The sequence below is a fragment of the Tachypleus tridentatus genome, chromosome 6 (assembly GCF_004210375.1).
Source record: "Tachypleus tridentatus isolate NWPU-2018 chromosome 6, ASM421037v1, whole genome shotgun sequence".
In the NCBI taxonomy this organism is placed as follows: domain Eukaryota; kingdom Metazoa; phylum Arthropoda; class Merostomata; order Xiphosura; family Limulidae; genus Tachypleus; species Tachypleus tridentatus.
The window spans coordinates 150,938,233-150,954,489 of record NC_134830.1 but is presented as its reverse complement, the minus strand read 5'-3'; the positions used below and the strand labels follow the sequence as shown (position 1 = coordinate 150,954,489).

The window sequence follows — 16,257 nt, the reverse complement described above, 5'->3', positions numbered from 1 at the left end:
ACTAGAATTGATAAAACACTTTATGATAACGTATTATATCTTATGTAACATAAAAATTGTATTTTTCTAGGAATGTGCACACAATACCAGCAGGTTCTTGAATGAGCTCCACTCTCAGAGGTTTAAGTCATCGTATCTTATATCATTTCTTTCATATCTCTCAAGTGTAATTGTTCGAAAAACAAATCTTCTCAAATAGTGTCTAAAGTAATAATATTCAAAAACATTCTTAGGTTAACAAGAATAATGGAAACGGTAAGGATTTTTAGTTGTTGTTTTTTTGTCTAAGCACTTCACAATGTTTCAGTTTGTATATATAAGTGTTTTTATATATGTTCAGTTTGAAAATCGTTACATGTAGTATTAGGAGACTTTTTGATTTCATTAAGATCATTACGATATAGACATATGTACCACAACTTGTTACCTGTTTTCTGGGAGAACAATTCTCACTCTTCACAGTTTTATAATATAAAGGTGTATAACAACACTCAGCAACGAAGTAAACGGTTTCAGCTGAGTACCTTTGACATTTTTCGTTTTTCTTTGTTTATGCTGGCCAAAATCTTAAGGTCGATAAACATAAAGATAAAATATGCATTTTGCATTGTTAGACTCAACCACTTATTTGAGTGGAGCTTTAAAAGATGAAAATAAGAAAAGGGGAGATAAAAATAAAAAACTTTTTTAGCATTTAATAGGGAAAAATGTGAACACTATGAAATTAGCCTAAATACTAGCTGGTGAAACGTTTAAGACCATACCAAAAAGAAGTCCTAAACAGGGTAGGAAATGCCCAACAAGCGGTCTCAGTAGTAAGTTGCACGGTCGTCTTTGCGAATAACTTCAAACATTCGCTTTGGCATGGTCGATATAAGCGTTTGCAGAAGGCTGGCTGGAATGTTATTCCAAGTGGTGAAGATGGCTTTACGAAGATCATGCACTGTTTGGAATTGACGTCCATTTCTATAGACTTCCCTTGCCATCCACCCCCAAACATTTTCAAATGGGTTCAGTTTGGGCGAACACCCTGGATGGTCCAAAAGAATCACGTTATTTGCCATGAAAAAGTCCTTTGTTCTGCGGGCATTGTGGATTGCAGCGTTGTCCTGCTGAAAGATCTAGTCATTTCCACACAGGCGAGGGCCTTCAGTCAATAAGGATGCTCTCTCCGACATGCCAGTGTAGCCAGCTGCTGTTTGACGCCCCTGTATAACCTGAAGGTCCATTGTTCCATGGAAAGAGAAAGCACCCCAGATCATGATGGAACCTCCTCCACTGTGTCGTGTAGAAAATGTCTCCAGTGGAATATCCTTATCGTGTCTGTAATGTGGGAAGCCATCAGGACCATCGAGGTTAAATGTTTACTCATTAGAGAACAAAACCTTCGTCCACTTTTCTACGTCCCATGTTTGGTGCTTCTCAGCAAAGTTTAACCGAGCTGTTTGGTGCTGTGAAAGGAGGCGTGGCCTTTGAAGACGTTTAGTTTTTAAAGCCTTTCTCTCGTAGATGCTGTCTTATTGTTCTTGAGCTGCATTCTCTCTCCGTAAGGGCCTTAATCTGGTTCGACGATCGGCTAGTGTCTTGCCAGACAACCCGTCGAATCCTCCTGCTCAACGCCGGCGAAATTTTCTTGGGCCGACCACTTGAAATTCTCGTTCCGTATCCCTCAGGGTCTTTTAATAAGTTTGCAACAGCAGTTTTACTACGTCCAATCTCACCAGCGATGGCACGTTGAGAGAGACCTTGCTTTTGCCACGTTCAAACTCTTTAAACCTTTTATCCTTTGCCATGTTTTTACCCAATGTATCACAGGAGTTGTCAGTGGGAGATGTTGACAACGCTAATGCTTGAACACAAATTACTAAACTTCGTTACGTGTTTACCGATTGACGCTTCGTTTCATTATAGTCTTAAACTTTTGACCAGTTGGTATTTAAGCTAATTTTATAGTGTTCACATTTTCCCTATTAAATGCTAAAAAGTTTTATTTTTATTTTCCCTTTTCTTATTTTCATCTTTCGAAGCTCAATTCAAATAAGTAGTTGAGTCTAACGATGCAAAATGCATATATTTTCTTTATGTTCATTAACCTTAAGATTTTGGCCAGCAGTGCATGTATATACTAGTGGTTTGCTTGCCGAAATTCGGCATTTCTACCAGTTTTCATTAAACATATTTGATTTTTTTTCGCGCATAGCTACACGAGAGTTATCTGCGCTAATCCTCCCTAATATAGTTGTGAAAGGTCAGGTAGAAGGCAGCAACTCAACACCATCCACCCAACTCTTGGACTAATAGTGGGATTGACCGTCACATTCAAATGCCCCATGTTTGCTTTTTATTTATTACACAGAGATGTTGGTTAATGGTTAGAATGAAATCATGTTAATAATTAAGATGTATCTTTGAATTAAGCTGCCGATGTAGTGTAATTCTAATTTTTAGGCCTAAGTTGAAAGAGTTGTGAGATCGAAGTCATAAATAAATTTATAAATATTTAATGAAACGTCTATCGAAAATGTGTTGAAATAGAACTCAGCGATTAGAGATTAAGAAACATAGGTTGGGATTAACGAATATTATGGAGCTAACACTAGGTAAAATATAGTGAGCTGTATGACAAATATACAACATTTATTATATCTCAAAATTCATATAAAAAGAGTTCGTTTTGGTTTGAATTTCGCGTAAAGCTACACGAGGGCTATTTGCACTAGCCATTTCTAATTTAGCAGTGTAAGACTACAGGGAAGGCAGCTAATTGTCACCACCAACTCTTTTTTAACAACGAATAGTTAGGTTGACCCGTCACATTATAATGTCCCCGCAGCTGAAAGGGCGAGCATGTTTGGTGTGGCGGGGATTCGAAGCCGTGAACCTCGGATTAGAAGTCGAGCGCCCTAACCCCCTAGCTGTTCCGCGCCGCGTTACTTTATGAGCGACCTTAGTAAAATAAAACATTCTGATATTTTGGATAAAAAAAACAACTAAAAGTAGGAGAAATAAAGCACATGTTTCTGATTTAGAGAGGAAAAAGAACATTAGGCACATAGCGATTTGAACATGTGACAATAAAATGAGACATACAACAAACCCTGACATGCAATATAGAAATATAAACTGGTAAAACAGGTATACCAGAATATGAAAGTCGAGAAAAAAAAACGATTTACAATGTTTGGCAAATTTTACGTGTCACTATCAGTTACAAAGTCTTCTCTTTGTTTGGCCGTTTTTTTATTTTGGTTTGTTTGGAATTAAGCACAAAGCCACAAAATGGGCTATCAGTGCACTGCCCACCATGGGTATCGAAACCCGGTTTTCAGCGGGGTGAGTCCGCATACATACCGTTGTGCCACTGAGGGGGGGGGGGTGCCTGCGAGGGTGAGGTGAGGTTTAGCCCTCTTTTTCTCTCCGTTACGGTTGTTGTTAAAATGCGAAATGCTACAAAGTTATTCAAGAGAGGTGGACGACTTCTATGAACAGGCTATCTGTACTAGTACAGATGGTTTATTTGTTTGTTTGTTTTGGAATTTCGCACAACGCTACTCGAGAGCTATCTGTGTATTTTAGCAGTGTAAGACTAGAGGGAAGGCAACTAGTCATCACCACCCACCGCTAACTCTTGGGCTACTCTTTTATCAACGAATAGTGGGATTGACCGTCACATTATATCGCCCCCACGGCTGAAAGGGCGTTCATGTTTGGCGCGATGAGGATGCGAACCCGCGAACCTCATATTACGAGTGACACGCCTTGACACCCTTGGCCATGCCGGGCCTTAGTACAGATGGACTTTTTATTATGGTAAGCATTGTGTGAGAAGAGATAGTTAGGACTATTGATCCGGTATGGACAGGTGGTTAAGGCACTCGATTCGTGATCGCGAGTTCGAATCCCCGTCGCACCAAACGTGCTCTCCCTTTCAGCCGTTGGAGCTTTGTAATGTTGTGGTCAATCCCACTATTCGTTGGTAAAAGTGTAGCCCAAGATTTGGCGGTGGGTGGTGATGACTAGTTGTCTTTCGTCTAGTCTTACACTGCTAAATTAGGGACGGCAGGCGCAGATAGTCGTCGTGTAGCTTTGCGCGAATTTTAGAAAGTAAACAAACAATCTTAGGTCTGTTGTCGACTTTTGGGGACTATTTGGCGAGAGTGAGCTAAGAGATAGGTGAGTTTTTGCAAGCTCTTGAGGAAATAGGAATAGTATAGGGAAACTTATAACCACCTTCACTTATATGGTAAAGATAAACCACTATACCCACTTGGTCAAAATAATTACCCATATTGTAAGAAACAGCCCCAGTTGAAGAAGAAAGAGAGATCCAACTAGAGCGAAAAAGTCGCCAAGAAAAAATCGATGCTGATTACTGCAGGAGAATATACAGCCACGAGTCCGGAACATCTACAACGAGTGGCCTGAAAAATAAACAAAGTAAGTCTGGTTCGTTTGGTGGCCAAAAACTAGGATTAATTTCGAATTTAGAAAAAAAAATTCCCGTTACTGACACTGTGTAATGTAGCAAAAGCAAAATTAACATCTCTAGAATGTAATAAAAAAGTAATTCAAGTGAAAATTCAGAAAACGAAGATGAAGGAGAAGAAACTTCTCATACTGAGGTGGAGACAGTTCCTTCCTGAAGGAGAAGAAATTTATCACACTGATGTGAAGACAGTTCCTTCCTGAAGGAGAAGAAACTTCTCACACTGGGGCGGAGACAGTTCCTTCCTGAAGGAGAAGAAACTTTTCATACTGAGGTGGAGACAATTCCTTCCTGAAGGAGAAGAAACTTCTCATACTGAGGTGGAGACAGTTCCTTCCTGAAGGAGAAGAAACTTCTCACACTGAGGTGGAGACAGTTCCTTCCTGAAGGAGAAGAAACTTTTCATACTGATGTGGAGACAATTCCTTCTTCAAGCAGTAGAAACTTCTAACAGGATACTGAGCAAACATTACACAACCTAAATATACCATACACCAAAGTGGAAAGAATTGTATCCAAGGTCGCAAATAAAGCAACAAATTTAATAAGAGTTGACATGGAACAACATTACAATATCTTGGAACTGATAAACAATGGTATCATTTTGTGGTACCAAATATTCCAAGTGGAACAACTAAAAACACCAGCAGTTGTAATTACACAGTGTTTTAACTGCTAACGATATGGACACGTTTCAGCGGCATGTCTAGCAACATCGAGGTGTTACGGATGTGGCGGTGAACACCACATATCTGCTTGTAAAAAAGAACAAGCTACACCAAAATGCTGTAACTGCGGAGAAACACAAACAGCAAATTATAAAGAATGCGACAAATACAAACAGATAAAACAACGCATTTATGAAATAAAAACAAAACCAACACAAGATAACACTGTGGGTGTGTTTTTTGAATTTCGCACAAAGCTTCTCGAGGGCTATCTGTACTAGCTGTCCCTAATTTAGCAGTGTAAGACTAGAGGGAAAGTAGCTAGTCATCACCACTCACTGCCAACTGTTGGGCTACTCTTTTACCAACGAATAAGGAGATTGACCGTCATATTATAACGCCCCCACGGCTGAAAGGGAGAGCATGTTTGGTGTGACCGGGATGCGAACCCGCGACCATCAGATTAGGAGTCGCTCGCCTTAATACACTTGGCTATGCCGGGCCCAAGATAACACACCAAACACAATAACACAAAAACACACACAACTACAGGACAAATTACATATGCACAAAAGTTGAAAGAAAACACAACCAAAACCGCTAACAAAAGAACAACAAAATTCAACCAAAACAGTAAGTAATTTACAAGAACCTAACAAAATCACAGATACAACAAGCAACCAAGAAAACAACAATCGTACTGTAAAACACAAACGATGAAACAAGTCTAATAGTAAACTTAATTAAAAACATTCTTACAGAGTTCATTACAGAATTTAAAAAACCGAACCCATCGAAAACTAGCACAGACCTATTCATAAACACATAACACCACACATACCACAACTAATCACAACAATCACAGGATAGATGCTAAAATCTTAAAATTCACAGTTCTAAGTACCACATCCAAGGTGCACTTACTTCCAAGAAACACGAGTGGAAGACTTAATAACAGATATAAACCCTGATATTATTATAATAAGTGAAACACTAATTTATCATCAGAATAGATTCAAAATATGTAACTATACATCAATAAGAACAGATAGAAGAAATAAGACATCAACAGAGGAATTATGTTACTATATAAAAACCATCTTTCCGTTACTGAAATCCAAATGAACAGCAGCAATGAAAATATAATGGTTGATATCCTCTTAGAAAACCACTCGATAATAACAATAGCAGGATTATACTGTTCTCCAACAAAGTGTATAGACATATATCTAATATACAACATCTTTTCCCACAACCAAAATACAATTGTAATAGGTGATCTGAATAGCAAACCTAAGAACTTTGGATGTAAATCCACTAACTCCAATGGCAGACACCTATTACAATTCATAGATAATAATAACATATCCCTTATTACCCATAGTATCTATGCAACTAATTCAAATAATATCCTAGACATCTGTCTCACCTCTTTTAATGTTAGACAAAAGCTAATAAATTTTAATGCGGGAAACGATATTGACAGCGACCATCTCCGAATATGGTGCGTCTTCGATCCTACCCCCCATAAAGATAAAATCTGTAGGCAAAACAAATTTGATTACAAGAAAGTAAATTGGCAAGAATTTCAAAAAGTGTTAGACAACATACCACCAGACAAAATTAAACATACAGCGAATAACGAATCAGAAATTGATTGTTACAGTCAAATAATCATGGAGTGTCTTCTAAAAGTAGCTACTGACATCAAAACAACAATATACAACCACAAACAATGGATGGAAACCAACCAACCAACTATTAACAATGATAAACAACGAAGACAATTAAGAACACTATTCATGGCAACAAGAGAACAAGAAATAAAAACACAAATTAACAACATTAGAAATAAAATTAGAACAGAAATTAAACAGCTAAGACAAGAAAAATGGGACAACTTGTGCTCCCAACTAAATGAACAAACCGACCCCAAGTAAATTATGGCTACACTTAAAAAGATTCACAAATGAACCCACGACAAGAAAATACTCAACACTGGAATATTACAACACCTTAGCACAAACCAACAAAGAAAAAGCAGAAGCCTTCAAACATCAATTACAAAACACATTTAAAACACATAATGACCCGGACATGAACAACTATTATTACTACAATAAAATAAACAACCACGTAACAAATAACATAGAATTATATAAACCACATTTTCCAGTCAACATTATGAACAGCAACACTTATAATACATATACCCAACTATTCACCAAAGAAATCAAACTAAATGAACTTGAACAAGCAATCAAAAATTCAAAAATAAAGCACCAGGAAATAATGGAATACAAACAATTCTCAAAAAAGGCACTCCAAAATTATTTGACCACCTATTAGCAATATTTAATTTGTCTCTATACTCTGGATACATCCCAGTTTCTTGGAAGCAAGCTAATATTTTAATGTTCCACAAAGAAGGAAAACCAGCCAATAAACCAAACAATTTTGACCGATCAGCCTGACGAGCTGTGTGGGCAAAATTCTTGAAAGAATAATAAGCAATAGACTCCACATTTCTGGAGATTAATTTAAAATTACCAGAAGAACAAAACGGATTTAGAAAATATAGACAAACAACAGATGATTTAATTAGATTAACTGAAACAATAATAAACACCTTTAATAAAAAAGAATGCACTGTTGCCTGCTTCTTCGATATCGAGAAAGCATTCTACACTGTATGGCACAATGGTCTTCGGTTCCGTATGTATGAAATGGGACTACCGCGAGGAATTATTCGCTGGTTATCAAACTTTTTGGAAAATAGAAAATGTAGAATAAACGTAGAGGGAACTTTCTCGGAGTTCTCCACTCCAGAAGCTGGAGTCCCTCAAGGAGGGGTGGTTAGTCCTATTCTATTCATCATGTTTGTAAACAATATGCCACTTAAAGACCCAAACAATGGATATGCGTTACAGTTCGCTGATGATGTAGCAATTTGGAAAAGTGCCCCTACATCAGAAATAACAGCCACTAACTTACAACCACAACTAAACAGATTATGTGAATACTGCAAAAAATATAGAATGAAAATAAACACAGCGAAGACACAATTAGTAATATTTTCAAAACCTACGAAACATAAAAATGTTCAACCCCAGATCTACATGAAAGGAAAGCTTCTCCAGACTGCCGCTTCTGCAAAATTTTTAGGGTTAACATATGATTCTAAATTTACCTGGATAAAACATGTAAATAACATAAAAACTAAAATTTTTAGGGTTAACATATGATTCTAAATTTTCCTGAATAAAACATGTAAATAACATAAAAACTAAAATTTGGCGAAGAATAAACTATGCTAGGACTCTGATAAAAACTACAGAAAAACACCAGAAAGCATTATTAAAACATACAAGACATACATTAGACCTGCAATAGACTATGCAGCTCCTGCATGGATCAATGTAAGTGAAAAACAACTACAAACCAAACTCCAAACATTACAGAATATACTAACTATTTACATCAACATACAAAGTACCTAAAACCACTTCATCAAAATTCATGCACAATTATACAAATACACGAACAATACAGATAGACTTCTACATAGTACAATAAAATATTTTGATAAATACTGGCGAAAAAACGAGTTGTTATGTGAACTAGACAGATATTGCATATATGATGAAGAGAGACCTAAACACCTTTCCCCGTTAAATCTATACATTAGATCATTAAGATAAAATAAAATTTAAAATAATAATAATAAAATAGTGGTAAAATAAAACTGGCAACTTACGTTCTAGACTTATTAAAAATAAATAAATAAAATAAAAGAACAACATGAATGGACATTGTTCTGAAAAGGACCAAATTTAAAGTTACGCTATTACTTCAGCCATTTTGTATTTACTCTAAATGTATTAATCAGTCCATTCCAACTAAGTAATGGAAGGAGGAAGGGATCTAGTGTACCTGACCCTCCTGGGTATACAAATATATATTCCAAATACCTAGAGAGAGAGAGGGGTATAGTGTACCTGACCCTTCTGGGTATACAAATATATATATACCCAAATACCTAGAGAGAGAGAAGGGTATGGTGTACCTGACCCTCTTGGGTATACGAATATATATATATCCAAATACCAAGATTGAGAGAGAGGGGTATAGTGTACCTGACCCTCCTGGGTATACGAATATATATATATCCAAATACCAAGATTGAGAGAGAGGGGTATAGTGTACCTGACCCTCCTGGGTATACGAATATATATATATCCAAATACCAAGATTTACAGAGAGGGGTATAGTGTACCTGACCCTCCTGGGTATACAAATATATATTTCCAAATACCAAGAGAGAGAGAGAGAGAGGACTGTTGTCATTATGTATAATATAGCGACTTATTTCGGTTAATGAGTAATTTTCATATAGATTTTTAATCAAAGTATTGTAACGAGCGATCTTGGAGTTTATCTTTCATTGGTTTAATATCTACGAGTGTATGTATGAAATTAGTGTTTGTTGATCTTGGTACTATGCAGGTCGTGGTGAATATTCCGTTTTGTACTGTCTGTAATTTCTTTATGTGAGTTGATTCTACGTTTGTCCAATAAGGACAGGCATATTCCTTTACCGATCTAATGTGTTGTTTGTAAAGTGTGCTAATGTTTTACAGTATCGCTTCTGTGTTTTATCTGTTCATCTCTGCACTCGAGGCATCACGCTCCAACGTGATTGAGTAGCTTCGCAATTTTCTTCATTCCTACTGTGATTAGTTGTTCGGACAAAAGGAACAGTTGAAGATTAGAGAATAATTTGTTTGGTGGCTTTTCCTTGTGAGTCAACATATTGCAGATTTTAGTTTATACTATTTACGTGAAAGTTTTAGGGGAGACAAATTTCAGGGATGGTGCTAGCCCATCCACCATCTCCCCACCGTAAAACAAGTATTTTTATTCTCTTTCCACCCGATGACTGACGTCAGTTTATCTGTATACAGAAAGAATAGTTAGCCATAACGCAATATTGTTTAAAATCCAACAGAAAAGCGATAAGTACTTCTTAATATTGTTTAAAATCCAACAGAAAAGCGATAAGTACTTCTTAATATTGTTTAAAATCCAACAGAAAAGCGATAAGTACTTCTTAATATTGTTTAAAATCCAACAGAAAAGCGATAAGTACTTCTTAATATTGTTTAAAATCCAACAGAAAAGCGATAAGTACTTCTTAATATTGTTTAAAATCCAACAGAAAAGCGATAAGTACTTCTTAATATTGTTTAAAATCCAACAGAAAAGCGATAAGTACTTCTTAATATTGTTTAAAATCCAACAGAAAAGCGATAAGTACTTCTTAATATTGTTTAAAATCAACAGAAAAGCGATAAGTACTTCTTAATATTGTTTAAAATCCAACAGAAAAGCGATAAGTACTTCTTAATATTGTTTAAAATCCAACAGAAAAGCGATAAGTACTTCTTAATATTGTTTAAAATCCAACAGAAAAGCGATAAGTACTTCTTAATATTGTTTAAAATCCAACAGAAAAGCGATAAGTACTTCTTAATATTGTTTAAAATTCAACAGAAAAGCGATAAGTACTTCTTAATATTGTTGGATTTTATTTAAGCTGTAGTAGCCTAACTGTTAGTTCCATGGAATTTTTGGTTTTTCAACTTTTACACCCCCTAACTAAACAGATGAAGGTTCAGCCCTCCAACATTTGCCTCATTTTACAGTATATATTTTTTCTAATGTTTATACCTGATTGAGAACTGATTGACGTCAGAGTTTTTATCTAATGTTTATACTTAGTTGGGAACTGTTTGACTTCAGAGTTTTTTCTAATGTTTATACGCGGTTGAGAACTGATTGACTTCAGAGTTTTTTCTAATGTTTATACTTGGTTGACAACTGATTGACTTCAGAGTTTTTATCTAATGTTTACACCTTGTTGACAACTGATTGACTTCAGAATTTTTTCTAATGTTTATACCTGATTGACAACTGATTGACTTCAGAGTTTTTTCTAATGTTTATTCCTGGTTGACAAATGATTGGCTTCAGAATTTTTTCTAATGTTTATACCTGGTTGACAACTGATTGACTTCAGAGTTTTTTCTAATGTTTATACCTGGTTGACAACTGATTGACTTCAGAATTTTTTCTAATGTTTATACCTGGTTGAGAACTGATTGATTTCAGAATTTTTTCTAATGTTTATACCTGGTTGAGAACTGATTGATTTCAGAATTTTTAATTTCACCCCTTCCCTATCACTTCCACGTCAAAATATGTTCTTAAGACAATGAGCAACAACAACAAATAAGAACGTTGTTAAGCTGTCCTGGATATGTTAATGTTGAAAATCTCGAATATAATATTAATAATGCGACAAAACTGTTATTAATACATTAATATAAACAATAGGGTAAAATAGTTAAATAAACCACATAAAATAATTCCTGTACAATCCATTAACATTTTAAGCCTATTAGAGAATGTATCAAAGTAAAAGATGTCATATACATCTTTATATTGCTCATTAGTGTTTGCGCCATTTTGTTTTCTTTTGCACTCGAATAGACTATAAATGATATATGACTGTTTTCTCATTCGCTTAAACTTCTTAGATGAGTTGCTTGTTTGTTTTGAATTTCGCGCCAAGCGACACGAGGACTATCTGCACTAGCCGTACTTAATTTAGCAGTGTAAGAGTAGAGGGAAGGCAGCTAGTCATCACCACCCACCGCCAACTTTTAGAATACTCTTTTACCAACGAATAATGAGATTGACCGTCACATTATAACGCCCCCACGGCTGAAAGAGCGAGCATGTTGGGTGTGACGGGGATTCGAACCCTCGACTCTCAGATTACGAATGGAGAGCCTTAACCACCTGGTTCTTTAGATATGCTAAATTGGTTTTTAGTGGGACGAGATATAAACATATTATTTAACTGATAAATACAAACAGTTACGACACAAAGTGCTCTTACCCCTGAGTCCCGAGTGGGTTTTTGCTCATAACTTAAAAAGTATCACGATTAGGCTAATAGAAGTACAATACATTATAAATATTATACAAACACACATCTACATAAAGTTTTATGTAAATTAAACGACAAATAAACTGTTTATAAACAAATAACCAAAAATAAGAGGAGCAAAAATTGTTCGTACAGTTCGGAGTGTGAAACAACTGATATTCCCGTAAAAGTTTTGTTTAGTTTGGCGAATAAACTACATTATACCTTTCCAGAACTAGACACTGGGTTCATAATTATTGGAATTTAGCCAGCAAAAAATGTACTTCCGGCAATTTAGCGCCGTCTCCGACATTATCTGCTTGGTCTTCATGGTAAACAGGAAACAACTGTCCAGTGATTTAAAATACCGAATTATTGTAAAATACAAGTCTCGTGTGTCTCTTTCCGGTATTGCTACACAACTTAATGTGCTGAAATCTACTGTTAAAAGCATAATTGCCAAGTTTAAGCTTACAGGATCAACTGCTAACCTCTCTCGTTCCGGACGCCCCACCAAAATTCCGGAGAGAACCAAGAAGAAGGTTCTCAGAGAAGTTAGTAGGAACCCTCGTTTAACACGTAATGACATACAGAAACTGGTAAGGGAAACTGGGGTTGAAGTAAGCATCTCTATAGTTACGAACATGTTACACTCTTCTAGGTTCAAAGCATGCCTTGTAGAACTCCATATTTAAAGCTTGTTCATTTAGAAGCACGATTGAGGTATGCAAGAAAGCATGTAGATAAACCGTTTACCTATTGGAAGGGTATTCTTTTGTCAGACGAGACTAAAATAGAGCTTTTCGGCCACAATGATTTTCGCCATATTTTCCGTAAGAAAGGGGAACGAAATCTTCCAAAGAACACCGTCCCTAAAGTTAAACACGGAGGTGGCTCGATCATGCTATGGGGTTCCTTCAACTCTTCTAGTGTAGGCAGCTTTCACCGCGTCAACGGAATCATGAAAAAAGAAGAGTACGCTGATATATTAGTCACTTATATCAAGAATGATGCTTGGAACTTGCGGCTTGGGCGTTGTTGGATCTTCCAGCACGACAATGACCCTAAGCACACATCGAAATATATGCAATTCTGGTTGCAGAGGAATCATATAAACGTTCTGGAGTGGCCATCGCAATCACTCGATTTCAACCCAATTGGAAACGTTTGGCATGAGTTGAAGACCAAGGTTCATCAGTGTCATCCGAAAAACTTGCAAGATTTGGAGGCCTTCTGTAAAGAAGAATGGAAGAAAATACCAGTCAGAGTACTGTCAAACGATCATGGAGGGCTATGAGGAGAGATTGCGCCAAGTAATTCATCTGAAAGACTGTACAACCGACCATTAAAGTAGACACACGAACACTTTCTGTCCCTTCTATGTTTGGTTATTTGTTTATAAATAGTTTATTTGTCGTTCAATTTACATACAAATATATGTAGATATGTGTTAGTATAATATTTATAATATACTGTACTTTCATTATCCTAATCATGATACTTTTTAAGTTATGAGGAGAAAACTACTCACGACGCATGGGTACGAACACTTTCTGTTGTAACTGTATATATATATATATTATAAATACTAATAGTTCAGAATTAAAAACCAATACAAGTGGTGAAAATAATTATCTTAAGTCTAAAATACTACAGGGTGTGACGAGAAGGAAGTTACACCATCACTGCAAGGTAAAATGTCTTCTAAAATATTACCAGTCATACTTGAAGATTATTTGAGCTAGAAAAAGATAGTTATTGGTACTTCTTACTTAACATCTTGTGTGACTTAAACAATAGAAGATAACAACTGTGTTCGCGACAATTCAATTAACTATATAAAATGAAGATACAGTGTTCACGACAATTCTGTTAAGCCTATAAAGTGAAGATAGACACAGTGTTTACGATAATTAAATTAAGCCTATAAAGTGAAGATAGACACTGTGTTTACGATAATTAAATTAAGCCTATAAAGTGAAGATAGACACTGTGTTTACGATAATTCAATTAAGTCTGTAAAATGATTATAGTCCAACAAAGGCATATTGTGTATGTGTAATTTCTTATAGCAAAGCCACATTGGGCTATCTGCTGAGTGCACCGAGGGGAATCGAACCCCTGATTTTAGCGTTGTAAATCCGTAGACTTAGATAAAAATGCAAAAAAATGTTTCGAATATGTTTTTGCTTATTTTTTATGTTAAATCTTCTGTGAAATACAGTTTTATTTGTGTTGATAAGGTTTGTTTGTAAATTAAAACATATTGTTTCAGTAAGTGTTGTCTTTTCTCAACTGTGCAAATTTTTTCGTTTTGTTTTAATTTATTACATGATATAATATAGGCCCCTGCTAGCTCAGGTTAAGCCTAAAAACTTTTAACGCTGAAGCCTTGTTACCGTACCCGTGGTGGACACTGAAGAGATAGTCCATTCCGCAGCTTTGTGCCCTGCTGCAAGTAAACCAGAATATTCATTAAGTAGTGATGTTAAGATATGAAACGGGTATAGAGTTTTGATTATTTTAAATTTTGTAACTGTTCACTGGTATTATTCATAATTAAATGTGTTTGTTTACTATACGATGATTTTTTAGCCTATTAATATATAAAATATTAAATTGTTCAGTTTATGTTACACTTGTCTATAAATATGTATATTTACTTCGTACATTAATGTCCTCGGCAGGTCAGTAGCAAATGTATGGATTTACAAAGCTCATATATTTGGGGTTTGATTTCCCACGGTAGACACAATGTATAATTCCAATTGTGTAGCTTTGCACTCAAACACCTGCATATATTTATTGGGGGATTACAAGAGACAAAGGGGAGCAGCTGTCCCATTTTGGAATATATTATACATATCACATTCATAATAATTAAGTCAGCCTTTAACTTCCCCCTCGTCACATTTTGGCCCAAAATCCCACTCATACATACATATATGAACCTTCTATTTCAGTTGATATATTACAATGAGTACCTAACCTACATATTCAATTAGAAACGTTTCGACTCTGTTCCGATACTTATTTGTAATTAAATACCTCGAATACTGATCAACTTTGGAATTCAGCTTTCTTTGCTTGGTATTTGTTAGAAGGTTTCAAAATGCATATTATATTTCATAGCAGAACAAATATAGGCTTACATGATATACAAAATTCCATGGCCTGGCATGACCAGGTGGTTAAGGCACTCGACTCGTAATATGAGAGTCGTGGGTTCGAATCCCCGTCGCACCAAACCTGCTTGCCCTTTCAGCCGTAGGGTGTTATAATGTTACGGTCAATCCCACTATTCGTTGGTAAAAGAGTAGCCCAAGAGTTGGCGGTGGGTGGTGATGACTAGCTGCCTTCCCTCCTCTAGTCTTACACTGCTAAATTAGGGACGACTAGTACAGATAGCCCTCTTGTAGCTTTACGCGAAATTTAAAACAAACCAAACCAAAATTCTATTATCTTAGGTCTTGAGTTGCAACTCAAGACAATATAAGGACATTGCTCTGAAAAGGGCCGGAGTACTGTGAGTAACTCTGGCCCTAAAGCACTCCAACATAGTAGTAGCTGAAATGAAAGGTAGAGATGGAGGAAGAGGTCTTTTGCACCTGAATCTCCTGGGTATAAACATTTTTCAACATACCGAAATACCCACAAAGAGAAGCGAAAGATTACCTTAGGCTGTCACACTATCCACGTGACGAAGGACCACTCCCATGCCAGAAAGGAGTGGATCGACCCTTCAGGTAAGTTCATGATTCCTTAGTATAACAGCTCACTGTAACTATTCATAACATAACCTTTTCTAAAGGAAGGAAATAAAAACATGCCGACGATAATTGTAACTCAAACAACTCCGTGAACAGCCAATAGGAGAAGAACTTATCAGTTTGGTTGAGATGATCTGTGCCATAAACATACCTGGAAATTAGAAGAAAAAAATATTTGCAACTGAGGGAGAAGAAGGCGCCTGACAAACACCAACATTATTTATAAAATACCATGTGATAACTGCCACGACTTCTATATTGGAGAAACAAGTAGAAAAATGGAAACCAGATTCAAAGAAAACAAAAAGTCACCTTCACACGTTTTCGAACACTACAAAT

The 16,257-nt window shown here is 36.1% G+C and overlaps 1 protein-coding gene across 1 annotated transcript in view; it reads left to right on the top strand.

The window, feature by feature from the left end:
- The first annotated feature begins 102 nt into the window (after positions 1-102).
- LOC143254050 (sodium-dependent nutrient amino acid transporter 1-like) overlaps positions 103-16,257 on the top strand; it is a 49,558-nt gene continuing 33,403 nt past the window's right edge. Inside the window, 1 exon segment of the mRNA XM_076508789.1 lies at positions 103-255. Within this exon segment, the coding sequence (XP_076364904.1) occupies positions 247-255 (9 nt within the window). The 5' untranslated portion in view covers positions 103-246.